The sequence below is a fragment of the Sus scrofa genome, chromosome 1 (assembly GCF_054392235.1).
Source record: "Sus scrofa isolate SSC_HxYL_T2T_F1_AM1 chromosome 1, Sscrofa_HxYL_maternal_Yorkshire_Landrace_v2.0, whole genome shotgun sequence".
Classification (NCBI taxonomy): Eukaryota; Metazoa; Chordata; class Mammalia; order Artiodactyla; family Suidae; genus Sus; species Sus scrofa.
Genome location: NC_139383.1, coordinates 33,957,836 through 33,976,179, shown reverse-complemented (window position 1 = coordinate 33,976,179; position 18,344 = coordinate 33,957,836). Strand labels below are relative to the sequence as shown.

At 36.6% G+C, this 18,344-nt stretch overlaps 1 protein-coding gene across 3 annotated transcripts in view; it reads left to right on the top strand.

The window, feature by feature from the left end:
• LAMA2 (laminin subunit alpha 2) overlaps nt 1-18,344 on the top strand; it is a 592,018-nt gene that overhangs the window by 420,572 nt on the left and 153,102 nt on the right. For all 3 annotated transcript variants that reach the window (XR_014803693.1, XM_084956512.1, XM_084956505.1), the window contains exons 29-30: nt 2,779-2,913; nt 12,886-13,010. Coding sequence is in view for 2 of the 3 variants with exons in the window: in XM_084956512.1 (XP_084812638.1) it covers nt 2,779-2,913; nt 12,886-13,010 (260 nt within the window). In the remaining variant the exon portion in view is untranslated. The remainder of the gene's footprint in view (nt 1-2,778; nt 2,914-12,885; nt 13,011-18,344) is intronic.

The following is an 18,344-nucleotide window of genomic DNA, read 5'->3' as shown; positions in this document are numbered from 1 at the left end:
ACACCTGGCTCTTTATTTTCTTTGTCTCTTGTTCCATCTCTCCTCCTTCCCACACTTTTGTGCAATTTGATTCTAACATTTTGGTGGGATCCCATATCATGAAAACAAACTCAAGATGGAAGGAGATTAGAAGAAAATTGAGCTATGAATAATTTCAGCACAACGGACGAGAACGTTGGAAAAGTTTGAGTCAGAAAAAAGGGGATAAGATTAGGACAGTGTTTTATTTATTTCCTTTTCTGTAATTCTTTATTATGTTCCAGAAGGGATTTCAGATGGAACTTTTAAAAGTAGCTATTATCTTTCCTCTTTTGTTCCCAACTCAAACATAATCATTCTCATGAATTTTCCTCTAGTTGACTAAGAAAAATAACTGATTTTGAAAAACATCCTCAAAAAAAAATTTTAAGGGAAAGAATGCATCTAAAAAGGATCCAGGAAAGGAGGAGGGTAAAGAGGAATAAATGTGTCTCATTGCTTTACAAAGTGTGTATTAAGTTTCTAATTCTTGTATTGCAGAATAGCCTCCTTTTTCTTTGCTAACTCTTAGAAATTTAGTCTTTGAGGACACAGAATAAAACTGGAGTGTTAGAACCGTAGAAACTTCAAAAATCAACTAAGTTAATACATCTGCTCATTTGTGAGATGAGGCAGCCACATCTCAGTGACACCAAGCGATTGTCCAGGTGTCGCTCAGGCAAAACTAACTTGTAAAATCAAGGCTTCCATGTCCATTTGTGTCACAGTCCCAGAGTCTGTGCACCCTTTAAAGATGCACATTCCCAGCAGAGAACGAGGAGCACACTTGTGATTCACAATCCTGGCTGCTGATTAGACCCTCCTGGGAGTTTGAACACAAACTGGTCCTGCTTTCTACCAATTATATTAGAATCTCTAGAGGCAGATCCAGGTATCAACACATAAAGCTCCTCAGACAATTGTGCAGCCAGGATTGAGACTCAGAGAGAAAGAGAGGCCTAGAAGCTTCTACACCGAGCTTGACTTAGAGCCCAGTCTAGTACTCCCACTGGGGTGCTTTTCTACTTTCCCCTGCTCTTTCCAGAGAAGAGCCTAATAATAAGAGAAATTGGGTGTATTACAGGAAACTTCACCTGCGGCGCTCACCTGCAAACTTCCATCCATAACGCTGAATTTCATGATTCCTCAATGCAAAGTAACATTCTTCGTCTTCTAAGACTGTTTTAAACTTTTGTTTATCATAACAAGTAGAGCTAGGAATTCTCAATTTGTGTGATTTTTACAAACACACAACACACACACGCACACATCAGGCAAATATAACAGTAAAATAACAATAATTATATAGGTATCCAAGGATGAAATTTAGGCAAAGAAAATCCAGTTACAGTCCACAGTCAGCCTGCTCAGGAATTGGAAGAAGTCACACTGTAGAATATTTGAAAATACACCTTGGATTGTTTCTTCAGTTATGCTTAAATGAATTCCTCAGCCATGATTTCTAGATCTTACTTGGCAAGAATGGCAAAATGAACCTTGATTTGAAATAATATGAATACTTATTAAAGTATATGTTTAGGTCTACCATAAGACAAATAGGACTCAAAATATTTTGAATACCATTCCCAGTTTTATCAGCTCACTCAAAGTCAGGACATTATTAACTCTCATTAGAATTGCTTATAAGCTGAGATAAAAGCAGAGACTCTTAAGTGCTTAATTGAAGTACTCTCACATTATCCAAATCCAAACAAACATGGAGAGTGCTCGCTATTGATCATTTTCTCTTTCTAAGGAACCGCTTTCCATACGCCACTCTGGGTGACCTGTTCCAGTACCAAAAGGCTGCAAAGGCATTAAGAAGATCTTAATCCAATATTTTTTTCCCTGCTTATTCAGAAGTCACTTTTCTCATCAATGGGAGAAAGATAGGCTGTGAAAAAAATTCTACATAGCTAACATCCCTTTATAATCTTCAGTGGAATCTGAAAAACTAACTCCTACCTCTTACTCATAAATCAAACAATGACTGATGAATGCAGCAGCATTGCATACTAAGAAATCTGAGCCCAGAACACAGACTTTCTCATTCTCTTCAGAGCTGTGGGCTTTCTTCCAAACAGCCAGAGATGTTTCTTGATACATTTACATAATAAACCCGAATGAAGATGGAAGTCTTGATTTTGCATATGTCAGCTTTGCTAGCAGTTTCCTGTTTGCTCTCAGATTTTTATTGCAAAATGAAAAAACTGGATCAAGGAAAGGTATATTTTATTGGTGGCCTAATATTCCCAAGACATGTAGAGCTTTTATTATTTTGAATTTTTTACTTTTATCATCTTTAAATTATACTGATATAAATAATGCAACCATGACAGTTTTTTATTTATTTAAATTTTTTCCTGATTCTCATTGGACATTTGCTAGTTACCCGTCAAGCTCAGTAGAAGATTTTAGGTTGTCAAGGACGTTAGTATTCTCTTTTTAGTCCATATGACAATTTTATTTAAAAACAAACTCTTTCTCAAGAAAAAGAAGACTACTTGAAGTTTGTTCAGGCAGAGTGGTATTTGCAAATGACAGTTTTCCTCTGCTAAAGTCTGATGACACAGATGCTGTCTGTATACTCTATGGGCCAGGCAAAAATACACGTTAGGAATCAAAATGACACTTGTTGTTTGTAAGTGGTGTTGCCTGTACTGCTGATGGAGGGAAAAAAATAACTTTGTTTTGCTACCCAGGTGTTGCTAAAGAAAAATTTCTGAGTCAGCTGCCCTAATTGGCTTCGTTTTCTTTCAGGCATGCATGCCAGGATTTTATCGACTGCGTTCTAAGCCGGGTGGCCTGACCCCTGGACCAACCCTGGGCACCTGTGTTCCGTGTCAGTGTCATGGACACAGCAGCCTGTGTGACCCTGAAACCTCCATATGCCAGGTATTCACATGGGCCTTTCCTGAACAAGGCCTATTTCTCTTTACACATATTGATATGCTAAGTGCAGAGGCCAGCTAAACTACAAGGAACTTAAGAGTGTGTGTGTGTGTGTGTGTGTGTTTGTGTGTGTGTGTGAAATAAAGCACATAGGGAAAGACACATTTACCACATTATACATTTTTAAGGTAATTTAAAAATTATAACTGGAAAAACCACTGTTCATGTCAAGAAATAGCATGTAAATATCAACAGCATCTTAGATAAGCACCTACCTTCCTGCATCTGTGCCCGGTTACCTGATTCTTCCATTAATTTGGACGAACTGTTTTTATTTCTAGAAAAAACCAAGTCTTCATGTGTGTGCTGGATCCTAGTCCTCTGTCTCACTCAAGGACATCATTCCGCCCCTGCCTGTTCTCCCTTTCCTCCTGAATCTCACTTTCTGGTTCTTCTTCTATCTTAAAAAGCAAAACAAACAAATAAATAATAAAAGCAAACTCTCTGGATTCCACTTCCTATCTTGACTTCTGCCACTCCATTCCTCTGCTTTCATGGAGAGAAGAGTTTAGAGTCTGTCTACAATTTCTCCCCTGCTGTTTTCCTTTGGACACTAAAATCAGGCTTTCCTTCCACCCCTGTACATACACCAGCCACCAGTGTTCAGTACTCAGTCTTCATCTTACTGGCTTTATCAGAGCATTTGCAACTCTGAGTCACCCCTTCCTCTCAAAACTTTCTGTTGAGTTTTTTTGGATATGGTATTCTGGGGATTTTCAAACTCGATGCCTGCTGCTTCTTAGTCTTTGCTGTTTGCTCTTCATTACCTGAAATCTATGCACTGGTGTTCCTAGGAGTCAATCCTTAGAGCAGTTTCCTTCTCTAACTGCACTCATACTCCTGGGGATCTGGCCCAGGCACATAACTTTCAGTATCTATGTTGAGATCTCCCAGTATTTCCCATTGTTGCTATGATTAAATTTTAGATTTATCTTTTAACCTTTTCAGAATTTATTATAATGTGGGAGATAATTTTTCCTCAAATATGTTAAGCAAAATTTTGTTTTTTAATATTACTTTTCTCTCCTGGACACATAGGGTATCTGAATATATACACATTTGTTTTATTTATGTTAAGATATGTTGAAAGGTTCATCTATTCTTTTCTACTTACTTTTTACTTCTTATTCTGATTCATCTACGCTTAGTTCTGATTACCTTTATTTTATAGTAAGTTATAATATCTGGTTGAGTAAGACCCTTTACTACTCTTCTTTTTCTAATTTTCCTAACTTGCTGCACTTACATATTCTTCCAAATGAGATTTTGATTCACTACTTAAATCTCTTTCCCCCAAAATACTACTAGAATTTTGATTGGAATCGCATTAAACCTATTTGTAAACAATTACTATCTTTATACCATTCAATTATCCTTCCTTGACCCAGGAATATGATACTCTTCTCTATTCAAACATTTTATGTCTCACAGCTTTTAATATTATCTATATGGGCTGTTCATTTCTTATATTAAAGTTATTGCCAGGTCATTACTGGTACATATTGACAAAGTAGATATTTTACATGTATTTGATATTCAACCACTTTTTTTTTTTACTTCTAGAAGCTTCTTAGTTGATTAAGTTATTTTTATGTTCACAGTAATATTATTTGCAAGTAATTGTATTTTCCTTGCTAGAGCTATATCTAGTATAATAATTTCATAATTTTTCATTAATTGTCTCCCCAAAAAATGTTAAATAGAAGGAGAGTCAGCTACCTATTTTGAAATTTTTATTTATAGTTGATTTACAGTGTCCTGTCAATTTCTGCTATATAGTAAGTGACCAGTTATACATATGTGTAATTCTTTTTCTCGTATTATCTTCTGTCATGTTCTAGCACAAGTGAGTGAATATAGTTCCTTGTGCTATACAGCAATATCTCATTGCTTATCCATTCTAAACATAATAGTTTGCATCTACTAACCCCAAATTCCTAGTCCATCCCACTCCCTCCCCCTCCTCCACCCCTTGGTAACCACAAGTCTGTTCTCTATGTCTATACATCTGTTTCTGTTCTATAGATAGATTATTTGTGCTGTATATTAGAGTCCACATATAAGTGATATTATATGGTATTTGTATTTCTTTTTATGACTTCACTTAATATGACAATCTCTAGTTGCATCCATGTTGCTGCAAATGGCATTATTTTGTCCTTTTCGTGGCTGAGTAGTATTCCATTGCATATATGTACCACATCTTCTTAATCCATTCATCTGTCAGTGGACATTTGGGTTGTTTCCATGTCTTGGCTATTGTAAATTATTCCTGATTTTAATATGCATGCCTCAGGTCTATCACCACAAAGTATAGTGGTTAGTTTAAGGTAAATATTCTTTATCGTGTTAAGAAAACTTTTTATTCCTGACTTCTTAAAGGTATCTTCTTTCAATCAGGCAGCATATGGAAGTTTACCATATGTTTGTTTATGAAGAGTGGAGTAAAGGTGAAGGTACAGTTAAGATATAGTCATATGTACTTTTTTACCTTAAATAGTATGATGAAGGATATTATCAGTTTAGATGAGCAACAAATATTAACCATCCTTGAATTCTTGAAGTAATCATTATTTGTCTTCAGTGAAGCATTTTTTCACCAATCTGATGGCTTTATATAAGTCAGTAGATAATTTTAGAGGAGGTTGTTATCTTATACATTCTGAAGTGAGAATTAAGTGCATTTTTCTTTCTTATGCAACCTTCACACAGATTTTTGTTAGTAATGTCACTCCACATAAATAATTTAGAAGCATTTATAAATGATAGCTTGATTTCATTTTTATTTAGGATAAAAGTTTAGGGTATTGTCTTTATACTGTCTTCTTGGACCAGTTGGCTATTATAGCTATTTTTGTTCTTTGAGAATCCTTAATACAGATCTATTTTCTGAAATATCCCTACATGAAGTAAAAAATAAATACATAGGTGCATCAACCATGCACAGCTAGTATAAATTGTTGGGCTCTGAATTTTTATATTTTCCTTCAGGGAACTTATAACTTTTGAATTTAGGCAACGAATTATTCCTCTTTTCAACAGCTCCATGAGGCAAATAAGAAATAACTGTTATGGAAGTTTCCTTGTGGTAGAGCAAGTTAGGGATCTGGTGTTGCTGCAGTTGTGCTGCAGAATGCAACTATGGCATGAATTCTGTCCCTGGCCTGGGAAATACCACATACTGCAAATATGGCCAAAAAAAAAAAAAAAAAAAAAAAGCTATTATTACTCCAATGCTATAAGTGAGGCAACTGAAGCATACTCATTTCTCTACTATTTGTAGTGTGTTCCCCAGTTTAATATCCTATCCACTATATAGGACAATGCCCTCTACTTTAGTATGGTGGGAAGACTGCCTAGATTCAAATCCTGACTTCATCCCTTATGGGCTGTGTGAGCCTCTCAATTTATTTAACCTTAGTGCAAGGGTCTTAATTTCCTCATTTATAAAATGAAGGTAATAATAATACCTACTCATAGAGTTTTCCTGTGTATTCAAATACTAGGCAAAAGGCTTTGAATGTTACTTAGCACATAAGCTCTGTAGTAGAAGTGACAACTATGATGATCGATGATGACAAAGATGACAATTACCATATGTGTTATCCACCATTTATAGTCTAAGAGCCAATCAGATATTAATTAATCAAAAACCAGTATAATAGGAGTTCCCATCATGGTGCAGCAGAAACAAACCTGACTAGGAACCATGAGGTTGCAGGTTTGATCGCTGGCCTCACTCAGTAGGTTAAGGATCTGGCGTTGCCATGAGCTGTGGTGTAGGTTGCAAACGCGGCTCGGAACTGGCGTTGCTGTGGCTGTGGTGTAGGCCAGTAGTTGTAGCTCAGATTAGACCACTAGCCTGGGAACCTCCATATGCTGCAGTGCAGCCCTGAAAGGACAAAAGACAAAAAAAAAAAAAAATCAATATAATAACCACTCTTACCTTTAACACTGTGCTAGATTTTCTCACTTATCTTTTTTTTCTTTCTTTCTTATTCCTTTCTTCAAAAATATGGGGTAGAAAGGAAACAAAATTACTGAAAACTTCACCGGCTAAGCATTTCAACTGTTAAATAAAACTATTCTCTTCGTAATTCCTAAAGACACTTACAAGAGAGTTCTTGCTTCTTTGTAGGTGTTAGTAGATCCTCCACATAGGTATGTTGTTACCAATAGCTCAGTGACCATTGCCCCTTAAGGAAAATTTTCTTCAAAATAGAAGAGTAAAACTTGCTTGATATTGAACCCCAAGCCAGAAGGGGAAGAAGAGGTAGGTGAATTAATACTAATCAGTACACACACAATCACATAAATAGATAGGCATAGTTTTTAGAATTTATATATCACACATCTATATCTGTATCTGTTTATACACATACATATTCTCATTTTATTATCACCACATCATATGGTCAATATTATTTCTCCTATATTTCACATGGGAATATTGACGTCTCAGCTAGTGCAAATAGCTTTCTCAAGACCAGATTGCTTGTGAAAATATTATTTTCACTCTATGACAATTCTTGTTTTAAAATGAAGAGTATAAAATAGATCTCTGTCATTGATCTTACCTGTTATCTGTAACATCATCAGTATCTGCAGTTAAGCAATTAGCCCTATTTTCAGAAAATAAACTCAAAACTAGAATCTACTGTGTTTAGGGTTTTTTAATAAACCTGATCTTATCAATCTAACACCTTATCAAAATAGGAATTGTTAGCATTTTATTACAACTCTGAAAATTAATCCTAAAAAAGAGCCTTGGCCCAAAAGTATTAGAATCAGGTTTCAAATCCCCTACAGAATGCTACCTGCAAACTGAGAGAAAGTAAACATACTTTCAGCAGATTAAATGAGTTTGATTTTGAAGATCCAGGTGAATTATACCCTAGAGTACTGAAAGAATCTGCAATGTGAATAAGAGCCATATACAAAAAATATTTGCAAAATCATGAAAATATGAAATTTGTCACAGGATGGAAAGCAGTAAAATGTCGTTCCAGGTTTTATAAAGGAAAGTAGGACGTAAGAAACAGATTGATTTTGATCTCCAATGAAACATAAATAGTGATTATCAAGAAACAGAGGAGTTCCCATCATGGCGCAGTGGTTAACGAATCTGACTAGGAACTATGAGGTTGCGGGTTTGATCCCTGGCCTTGCTCAGTGGGTTAAGGATCCAGCATTGCCGAGAGCTATGGTGTAGGTCACAGCCTCGGCTGGGATCTGGCATTGCTATGGCTCTGGCATAGGCCAGGGGCTGCAGCTCCGATTAGACCCCTAGCCTGGGAACCTCCATATGCTGCAGGAAGTGGCCCTAGAAAAGGCAAAAAGACAGAAAAAGAAGAAGGAAAAAAAAAAGAAACAGAGTAAGTTCCTTCAAAGTAAAATTCTGAGACCCTAGGTCCCTGAATCCCAGTATAATTTCAAACTCTTGGGAGAGTGTGATAGATACATCATATGTCAAATTTAGCAAAAATTATAATAGCTACCATGTGTCCAACCTTATATATGCACCAGAACTAGGGCTATCCACTGTAGAATTTTATCCTCATTTATTCTTACAATAAGCTTATGAGACAGACAGGATTATTTTTCTACTACAGTTAATAAACTGATGCTAAGAAAAATTAAACAACTTTTTAAAATCATAAGCCAGTAAAGGTCAGATTTATGGTTCAAACTCGGGTTTGTTTAAATAGGCATTTGGCCCAATGTTACATTTATATCCTTACAAATAAGGTTGAAAATATGGGCCAAATGGTAATCAGTAAACAGGTTTGGCAAGTGTAGAAGTTGCTGAACAGCATGAACTAGAATGAGCTCTAGAGATGGCTCCAATGATGAGGCATAGGATTTGTGTTCGACCCTGTCATGTTCAAAATCTTTATCAGTAATTTGGAAGATGTCTATCAAATATTTAAAAGACATAGAGTTGGGAGTTCCCGTCGTGGTGCAGTGGTTAACGAATCCGACTAGGAACCATGAGGTTGCAGGTTCGGTCCCTGCCCTTGCTCAGTGGGTTGACAATCCGGCGTTGCCATGAGCTGTGGTGTAGGTTGCAGACGTGGCTCGGATCCCGCGTTGCTGTGGCTCTGGCGTAGGCCGGCGGCTACATCTCCGACTGGACCCCTAGCCTGGGAACCTCCATATGCCGAGGGAGCAGCCCAAGAAATAGCAAAAAGACAAAAAAAAAAAAAAAAAGATAAAAGACATAGAGTTGGAAGTATTACCTACTATGTTGGATGGTGATTAAGAATCAAAAAGAGCCTGGCAGGTGGAACTCTGAGCCATAATTAACAAAATGAAGTTAATAAAATAGATTCTGAAATTGGGATCACTTGCTTATTCATTTTTGAGGCATTTGTTAATATGTATTTCCAATGTTCAGGCATTGTGGTGGGTGCTGGGATTATAAAGATGAGGACTGTGTGGGCATTGCCTTCAAGATGCTTAAATTCTAGCATTTAGGGGAAAGAACAGAGGAAGTGGCACATGATATCAAGTTTTATGAAACAGGAGTTCTTACTTGACTGCAGATTCATTTGCACAAGATCTAGATCAAAGAAGAAAGTACATTTAATATATTTGCAAATCACAGGTAGAGATTTATAATATATATCTCAAGAGAAATTATGAATAACTGGGGTTGTTAATGGTTTAGAGTGAAAAACAAAGATTTTTAAATTAAAAAAAAAATTTAGGAAGTAACAGTGCTCATTAGCTCTGTGTGGTATTTCCCTGGGAATGGGGAATTAGACAATTTGCATAGCTCTAAGAGGCAGAACTTGAAAATTAGAGCAAAGCAAGTTTTAACTCAGTATAAGGACAAAACTTTATAGCTTATAGTTATACAAGATGAAAAGAGCAATAAGAATCCATGTATTTAGTAATATGTCAAACCATGTGTAGAGACATCCCTATAAAGAAAGAAGGTTAGGTTAAGTAATTTCTCACCTTAGTTCCAAGTTACCAAATGTTAATACGATAGTAATTGGATTTAACGGAAGGAGTATATACCACCAGTCTCCCCCTGTGCAAAACCAAACCAAAACAAACAAACAAAAAAAACCATATATTCTTATCCACTATTTAAAAGATACTAGTACATTTTAATCTTGAGATAATTAAACCTCTGTTTGGGCGTCTGAAATACAGAAAATTTCCCTAAAGATTAATTTCTACACAAGGGAAATAATATGTCCACTATTACAAAGTAGACAGGAAAGTCATATGAAAGGTTGACGTCGAAAAATTTCAAAAATAGCGTCATGATTTATGTCTTGTGTTTGTGGACCTAACGGGGACATTTGATTCAGTTAACCAAGTTTAGAATGTCAGCAACCCTGTGAATGATTGACTGTCCATACAGTTAAAATATTTGCTTTCTCTGCAAAGAAATTATACAGAGTTGTAGGCTTAGCAAACTGTATTTTTTAATCTCTGTATTTTTAGTAATGATCAGCATTATTTTTGTGTTTTAATTCAGTTATCAATGTTATACTAGGTTACATAAAATAATTCATTTTGCAGTTTGGTTTTTTTACAAAGGCAAATGCTGACAATTTTTGTTCAAGATTCCATGTATTTGGGGGCACATGTTCGTTTCTATAACTGTAAAGTATGCTCTTAAAACACTCCCCAGTTAACACTTAAACTTCATTTGGCACCTTGCTAAATGATTTAAGCCTGGAAATCATAGATAATTATTTCATCTTGGAACCATTATCTCTCACCATGCTACTGTTAAATATGGAATGGCTGTTTTATTGCTAAAATATGGTGGTTCCTTTGGATGGCTGAATAAGAGGCTTATGATACTTAAATCCATATCTAAACATGACGAATCATCTTTCCCTTCTCACCTCCTTTATGTAATGAATTCTCCTTTCATTAGAATTGAAACTTGGCTTTTTTCAAATCTTAAGAGGCCTGACCAGTTTCATCTATGATGTCTAGAACGTACATCATTTATGTAGTCATTCAAAATAATCATTGAATGTCAGTGTACTTCAGTCACTGTGTTGAGCTGAAGGAGCATTTAACCCAGTCTTGGGCATCAGGGAATGTTTATCAGAGAAAGTGACAGTGAAAATGAGAGCTAAATAAATAAGTTTAGCCAGGTAGGAGGAGGAAAAACATTCCAGAATAAGGTGTTTGCATGTGAAAAGTCCCAGAGGTAAGAGAGAGCCCTGCATAATTTGATAATTTCAGATGGTCTCATGTGGCTTTAGCATAGTGTGCAAAGTTTGCAGTGACTAGAAGGATAGAGTGGAGGTAAGCAAGGGCCAGATTATAAAGGTCTTCCTTGTCATGCCAAGTGAAATGGGAAATATAGGAGTACTAGCAGGTTTTAAAAGAGATGAGCTTAATTGTTGACATTTCAAATTCAAATGCATGATGCAGTAAGATCTATCTAAGCAGCAATGAGAAGTGTTGTCTGGAGTTCCCATTGTGACTCAATGATAATGAACCAGTCTAGTATCTATAAGAACATGGGTTTGTTCCCTGGCCTTGCTCATTGGGTTAAGGATCTGATATTGCCATGAACTGTGGTATAGTTTGCAGATGTGGCTCACATTCTGTGTTACTATGTCTGTGTTGTAGGCAGGCAGCTATAGCTTTGATTAGACCCCGAGCCTGGGAACTTCCATATGTGTGATCCTAAATAGGCAAAAAAAAAAAAAGGGGGGGTGGAGGAAGAAATGTCAGTCTGTAACTCATTAGAGATAGATATCTAGACTGAATGTATGAAATGTAGAGTTTGGGGGAAATAGATGATAGCTAAAATTTATAGTTGTGGTTGAAATAACCAAGGTAGAAAGTGTAGGGGAAAAGAGAGATAGATGAAGAGCTGAAGTCAAGGATACCAGTCTTACTCAACAGAAAGGAGAAGAAGAATCCATGAAGGAGGATAAGAAAGAGTAGCCATAGAGGTAGGAAAAAAAAAAAAATCAACACACTATACTATTAAGGAAATCACAGGAAGAGAACATTTCAAAGAAAGAGTGGCCAGAAATACCAGCTGCTGCAGAAAATTCATATATCATGAAGACTGATTATTATTTAGAATTATTAAATTTTGATTTAGCAACAAAGGTCTTATGTGTGAGCCTGGAATTATCTTTCAATGGTGAAATCAGATGCCTGTTTGAGATTGGGGAGATAAATTAGGAGTTTGGGATTAACATATACACACTACTACTACTATTTTAATTTCAAAACTGTTTACACAATATTCTGAAACTGTTCTCATTTTCTTGTGGAAATGTCTTAAAGCATATTACCCAGCTGGCTCTTATTATGCCTCTTTTTATTTATAACCCAAGACTGAAACCCAAGACTCCTGGTTTCAGATTGGGTCCTCTCTATCTATAAAGATGATCAACATTTAATAAGAATTAGATGAAGAACATTCTTAATGTGGTAACTAGGCTGACTTTTTTTTTTTTTTTTTTTTTTTTGCTGTTGTTACCTCTTAAAATATTTATGCTTTCTATCTTGGTCTTGTTTCAAAAAGCCCACTGATGGGCATGTACCAAGGCCGCAGGATTTCTAGCATTTTTTTAACACTTTGTAGAGAAGAAATATAAATGGCAGGATGAAATAATAAATTTTAGAAATTCGCGAAGTCTGTTCCCTAGGTTAGAGTATGAGAAAAGTCTACGTAGAGATTGAAGTAGGGAAAAGAAAACAGAAACTTTTCTTGTCAGTATAGCTACAACAGCCTAGTATTAGTTTCCCAAATGAAAGAGCTTCTTTAAAAATAAATAGAACTGAGTTCTCTGTCAATAATGTGTGTGTGTGTGTGTGTGTGTGTGTGTTCACAGGAGCACACACACTCATAGGTAGGGAGCTGTGTTACATTCTCTCATTAATTTAGAAACAAACATCCCTCTTTGTTTACAGAATTGTCAACATCACACTGCCGGTGACTTCTGTGAACAGTGTGCTCCTGGATACTATGGCATTGTCAAGGGATTGCCAGATGACTGTCAGCAGTGTGCTTGCCCTCTGATTTCTTCCAGCAACAAGTAAGATGGAGAAAAATTACCATATTTCCCAATCAGAAACACCATCTGTGGATGGCTTTCTATGATTTGGGTTTTTTTTTTTTTTTTTTTTTGTAGACAAAAATCTCACTTTAAAATAGATTTTTTAGCAACATGAAAACATGACAAAAGTGAGCACTCTTGGTTCCTGTTTCCTTTAAAACTCTATCCCAAGTAAATAATGCTTATTCATTAAAATGCAAATACCAATAATCATATATATATGAAAGAAGTGATATACATACAAATGCTCATAATTTTATGAAGTTTTAGAAAGGTCTAGTGTTTGCATATAGTTCTGCCATAAATTCAGCTATGAAGAGTTGTTTGATGCAGGTTATATAAATTTCATGCCTGTTTCCATTCACTGTATGTATTTAATTCATGATTGATAAAGAATTATTAAGGTAATATTTGGAAATAGTGTCATTAAAGCAGGGTTACTTATTGTTATCCTCCAAAATAAGTCAGTATCTCCCAGAGTTACAGCCCTCTTTCTGTTAAGACAGTCCAAACTTGGTGCCATGGAAACATAGCCAAAAGGGGAAACAAACACTGGAATATTTTATTTCAGTGCTGTCAGAACATTCTGCATTGGTTTATATACGGATGAAAACCTCTAGGTGTTTTCACTTACCTATTTGTTAAGGCTGTCTACACTTTCTGCTAAGTGATGTGTAGAATTCAATCTCTACATGATAGGACCTTTTTTCCTCTAAGAATTGCTTTTGAAAAGAATGTAGGACATTTTGTTCAGAATTAGAATTCCTGGACATCTCATCTTGAGTATATAAGAACCCCAGAGCAACTCAAGAAGAAATATTTCCACCTATGTTTTTATTTTTCATCTTTGGCTTTATATACATTTTTAAAACATTTTCATGTAAATTGTCTCCCTTTTCCTCTGCAAGCACCTCTTTTTGGTTGAACAGATTGACAAGTCTTGTATGGGGTTTTAAATGTAAATTTTTAGGTAAGTGCCGTAGTGATAAGGATAAAATACACGGTCTTATTGTTTTTATTCAAGCACCAACTAGTAGGTTTAGGAAAATTATTTTCATTTTCCTTTCTCTAATCTGCATTTGATGACCACATTTGAACAAGGGGATGCTATTTACTTTACTGTTTATTAAAATGTGAGTCATTTGGACTAGAAAAATTCAGTAATTAATTGATAATTTCCTCTTGGGTGAACTATAAGAAAAGCTGCAGGGGATATTAAAAAGAAGCATAACATCTCTTGGAGAGGCTTACAATAAAATGAGTGTCTTCAGAGAGGTCAGCCTAGATGTAAAGAGAATTCAGAGGCACAAAATACCATACTTGATTTCAGAAACTGAAAAAAACATATTAAAAGAAAGAGTAATGTTTATAATAAATTTTAAATTTATTTAAATTATTAAATTTACGGTAGATTGAAGGGTTTATACTGGTAGAGATAGCAGAAAACTTTGTGAGCAAAAGCTTAAAAGCAAAAATTATGAGTCATGTTTAAGAACTGGTAAGAGTTTGGAGCATGGGTTCAAAAAGAATTTTATAATTGGATTTCCCATCCTGGCTCAGTGGAAATGAATCTGACTAGCATCCATGAGGACACAGGTTCGATCCTAGGCCTTGCTCAGTGGGTTAAGGATCCAGCATTGCCATGAGGTGTGGTGTAGTAGGTTGCAAATGTGGCTTGGATCCTGCATTGCTGTGGCTATGGCGTAGGCTAGCAGCTACAGCTCCAATTCAACCCCTAGCCTGGGAACCTCCGTATGCTGCAGGTGCTACCCTAAAAAGCCAAAAAAAAAAAAAAAATTATAATTACAGATGAAAATGAATGAGAGAATGGAGACCATATTGTAGAAATCTTTGAATACCTGTCTAGGAAATTGCTATTTAATTTTCTATGTAATAAGGAAACAGTACAAGTTTTATTAAAAAAAAAAAAAAGATTAATGTGATTAGAGCCACACTTTAGGAAGACTTTTATGATGGAATTGAGTATAATGAATTGAAGCAGGAAAATAAGAAAAGCAAAGAGACTGATTAAAAAGCTATTGCACTAGGTTAGGCAAAAGATAATTAGAACCTGAAAGTAGGTAAAAGCAATGAGAATAGAGACAAGCAGAGGGATATGAGAAAATTGTTGCATACAGCTCTACGAAATTGATAACTAATTAGATACGACAACTTTGGGCAAGGCACGAGTTGAAGTCAAGAGTTTGTAGCCAAGTTGACCTTCAAAGTGGTGGAGCCATTAACTGAAACAAGGAAATCAAGAGAGAACTGCTGCAGAAGAAAGACAATTTATATTTCAAATAATGTAAATTGACATGAAAGTCTTATCTGAATGGAAATATGCAAATGGCCGCAAGAAATGAAAATCTGAAAATTGGAAGGGCCAACAAAGGAAGAGATATGTTAATAAATGAATTATAGATACGATTTCCCAGGATAATGTTACTCAAAGGGAGCACATAACAAAAAGAAAAGCTAGGACTACTTACCTTAGAGAAGCCAGAAGAAAAGAAAGAGCCAAACCAAGAGCTGTCAGTGGCCACACTGTCACTGACACCATGAAAGAAAAAGCAGCGGTGAATGAGCATCAGATGCTGCTGTTCTCAAAGAAGGCTGAGGACATGCAGTGGCGATTAACTATGAGGGTCCCTGGTGGATTTTGAGAATCCATAGTGGAAGCAGACATTAGGTTACAAGGATATGAGCTTATAGCTCAGAAATGTTAGGAAGGGAGAGAAAAGGGTACAACTCTGATTAGCAGGATCAATTTTTAAAAATGTTTTTGTATGTGTTTCATTTTGCTTTATATGATTTATGTAATTAAAATATACATTTTTTATACAAATGACCGTGTAAGAATCAAAATACTAAACTTAAGTGGCTTCGAATTTTATTGATCACAGCCACTGTAAGAAAACCTTTTTTTTTGCATTATAAGCTAGGACACAAAAAAATGTGTTTGTGGAGTTTCCATCGTGGCTCAGTGGTTAATGAATCCAAGTAGGAACCATGAGATTGCGGGTTCGATCCCTGGCCTCTCACTCAGTGGGATAAGGATCTGGCGTTGTCATGAGCTGTGATGTAGGTTGCAGACGTGGCTCAGATCTGGCATTGCTGTGGCTGTGGCGTAGGCCAGGGGCTACAGCTTGGATTAGACCGCTAGCATGGGAACCTCCACATGCCATAGGAATGGCCCTAGAAAAGGCAAAAAGACAAAAAAAAAAAAAAAAAGTGTTTGTGGATATCTAAATATTGTCAAAACCCACTAAAATGATTTCATATCTATTCACTACTTAAATAACCTATTCATAACCTATGTCACTACTTAAAGTTTGGAACATTAACTAACAAAACAAAGACCTATACATAGTAAGAAGAAAAGCACTTCTTCCTGAGATTTAAAAAAAAAAAAAATTCGTGGCGTTCCCATCATGGCTCAGTGGTTAACGAATCTGACTAGGAACCATGACGTTGTGGGTTTGATCCCTGGCCTCTCACTCAGTGGGATAAGGATCTGGCATTGCCGTGAGCTGTGGTGTAGGTTGCAGACATGGCTCTGATCCTGCGTTGCTGTGGCTCTGGCATAGGCCGGAGGCTACAGCTCTGATTCGACCCCTAGCCTGGGAACCTCCATATACCACAGGAGCAGCCCAAGAAAATGGCAAAAAGACAAAAAAAAAAAAAATTCTAAAATATAGATGGAGAAGACTGACATATCTCTCCTTAGTGACTTCAACCAGTGCAGTGAATCAAAAATAATAAGCTGTGGTGAATGATAACTAACCCACCCCCACATTAGTTCAAGTCTTACCAAAACAAATACCATAAACTTTAACCATTGTAAACTTTAAGCATTGCTCACATACCCTCAGGGATTTTCCACTGCCTACCCAAGGAAAGGCCAGACATTTTAGGAAAGTATTAAAAATGCTCTGCCATATGATGCCCTTTCCAGGCTCAGTGTCCTCTCTTCTACAATAAGGCCAAGTGTGAGTTTCTTGCTCATCTCCAATCGTGCTCAGCCATTTTTGCCGGAGAAAGACAAAAATTGCATAGTTTCACATATGTGTGGAATCTAAAAACAAACAAACTCATAGAAACAGAATGTACACTGGAGAATGAGAGAAATTGGGAGAGAATGGTAAAGGGTGCAGACTTTTAGTTATAAAACAAATAAAAATCTAAGGATCTAATATATGACATAATGACCATAGTTGATAACGCATTCTTTTTTTTTTTTTTTTTTTTTGGTCTTTTTGTCTTTTAGGAGCCACATCTGTGGCATATGAGGGTTCCCAGGCTAGGGGTCCAATCAGAACTGTAGCTTCTGGCCTACACCAGAGCCACGGCAACATGGGATTCTCTGAGCCACGTCTGCCACCTACACCACAGCTCACGGCAACACCAGAGCTTAACCCACTGAGCAAGACCAGGGATCGAACCCGCATCCTCACGAATCTTAGTCGGGTTCTCTAACCACTGAGCCATGACGGGAACTCCTGGTAATTCATTCCTGTATAGTGGAAACTTACTGAGTTTTTCACACAAAAAAGGTAAGTATATGACATGCTAGATATGTTAATTATCTAGATAGCAGGAATTCTTTCATACAGGATACATATATCAAATCATCACAGGTACACTTTAAATATGTTACAATTTTATTTTCCCGTTATACTTTAATAAAGCTGAAAAAATGCAGATAGATATATAATGTAATATCAGATGGTGAACATGCCACCAGGAGAAAACAAAGCAGCCTCAGTAAGATTGGGGCAAATGGGATACCCTTTTAGTTAGAGCACTCAGTAAAGATCTTCGCAAACAGATGAGGCTTGTTCAGAACTTTGGATGCAGGAATAGGGAGAGTCGCATGAGTGTGTGGAGAAAGAGTAGCCCAGCCAGAGGAAGAAGGAAGTGCACTGGCCTGAGACCAGCCTATCCTGGCAGACACCAAGGATCCAGGGTAGCTGGAGCAGAGTGAATGGGGACAGGCGAAGGGTGACAGGAGTTGGGCTCGGGGCAGCTCCAGTGAGCAACTACGTGTCCCGAAGGCTAAATATCTTCCAAGGGCAAGCGGTGGCTACGAACAGGACAATGCAATGAATTAATGATGGTAACACCAGCAGCAGTTGCAGATAGAATGCATGTAGAATGTGAGAAAAAGAAGGACACAGAGTCGACTCTCTGGCTTATGGCAGAGCAAATGGAAGCAAAGTATGGCCATTGACTGAGAGGGGGAAATTATAGAGAGGTCAGTAGTGATTTTTGGAGGACAGGAGCACTAACAGATTTAGACCTGTTAGGATAGAT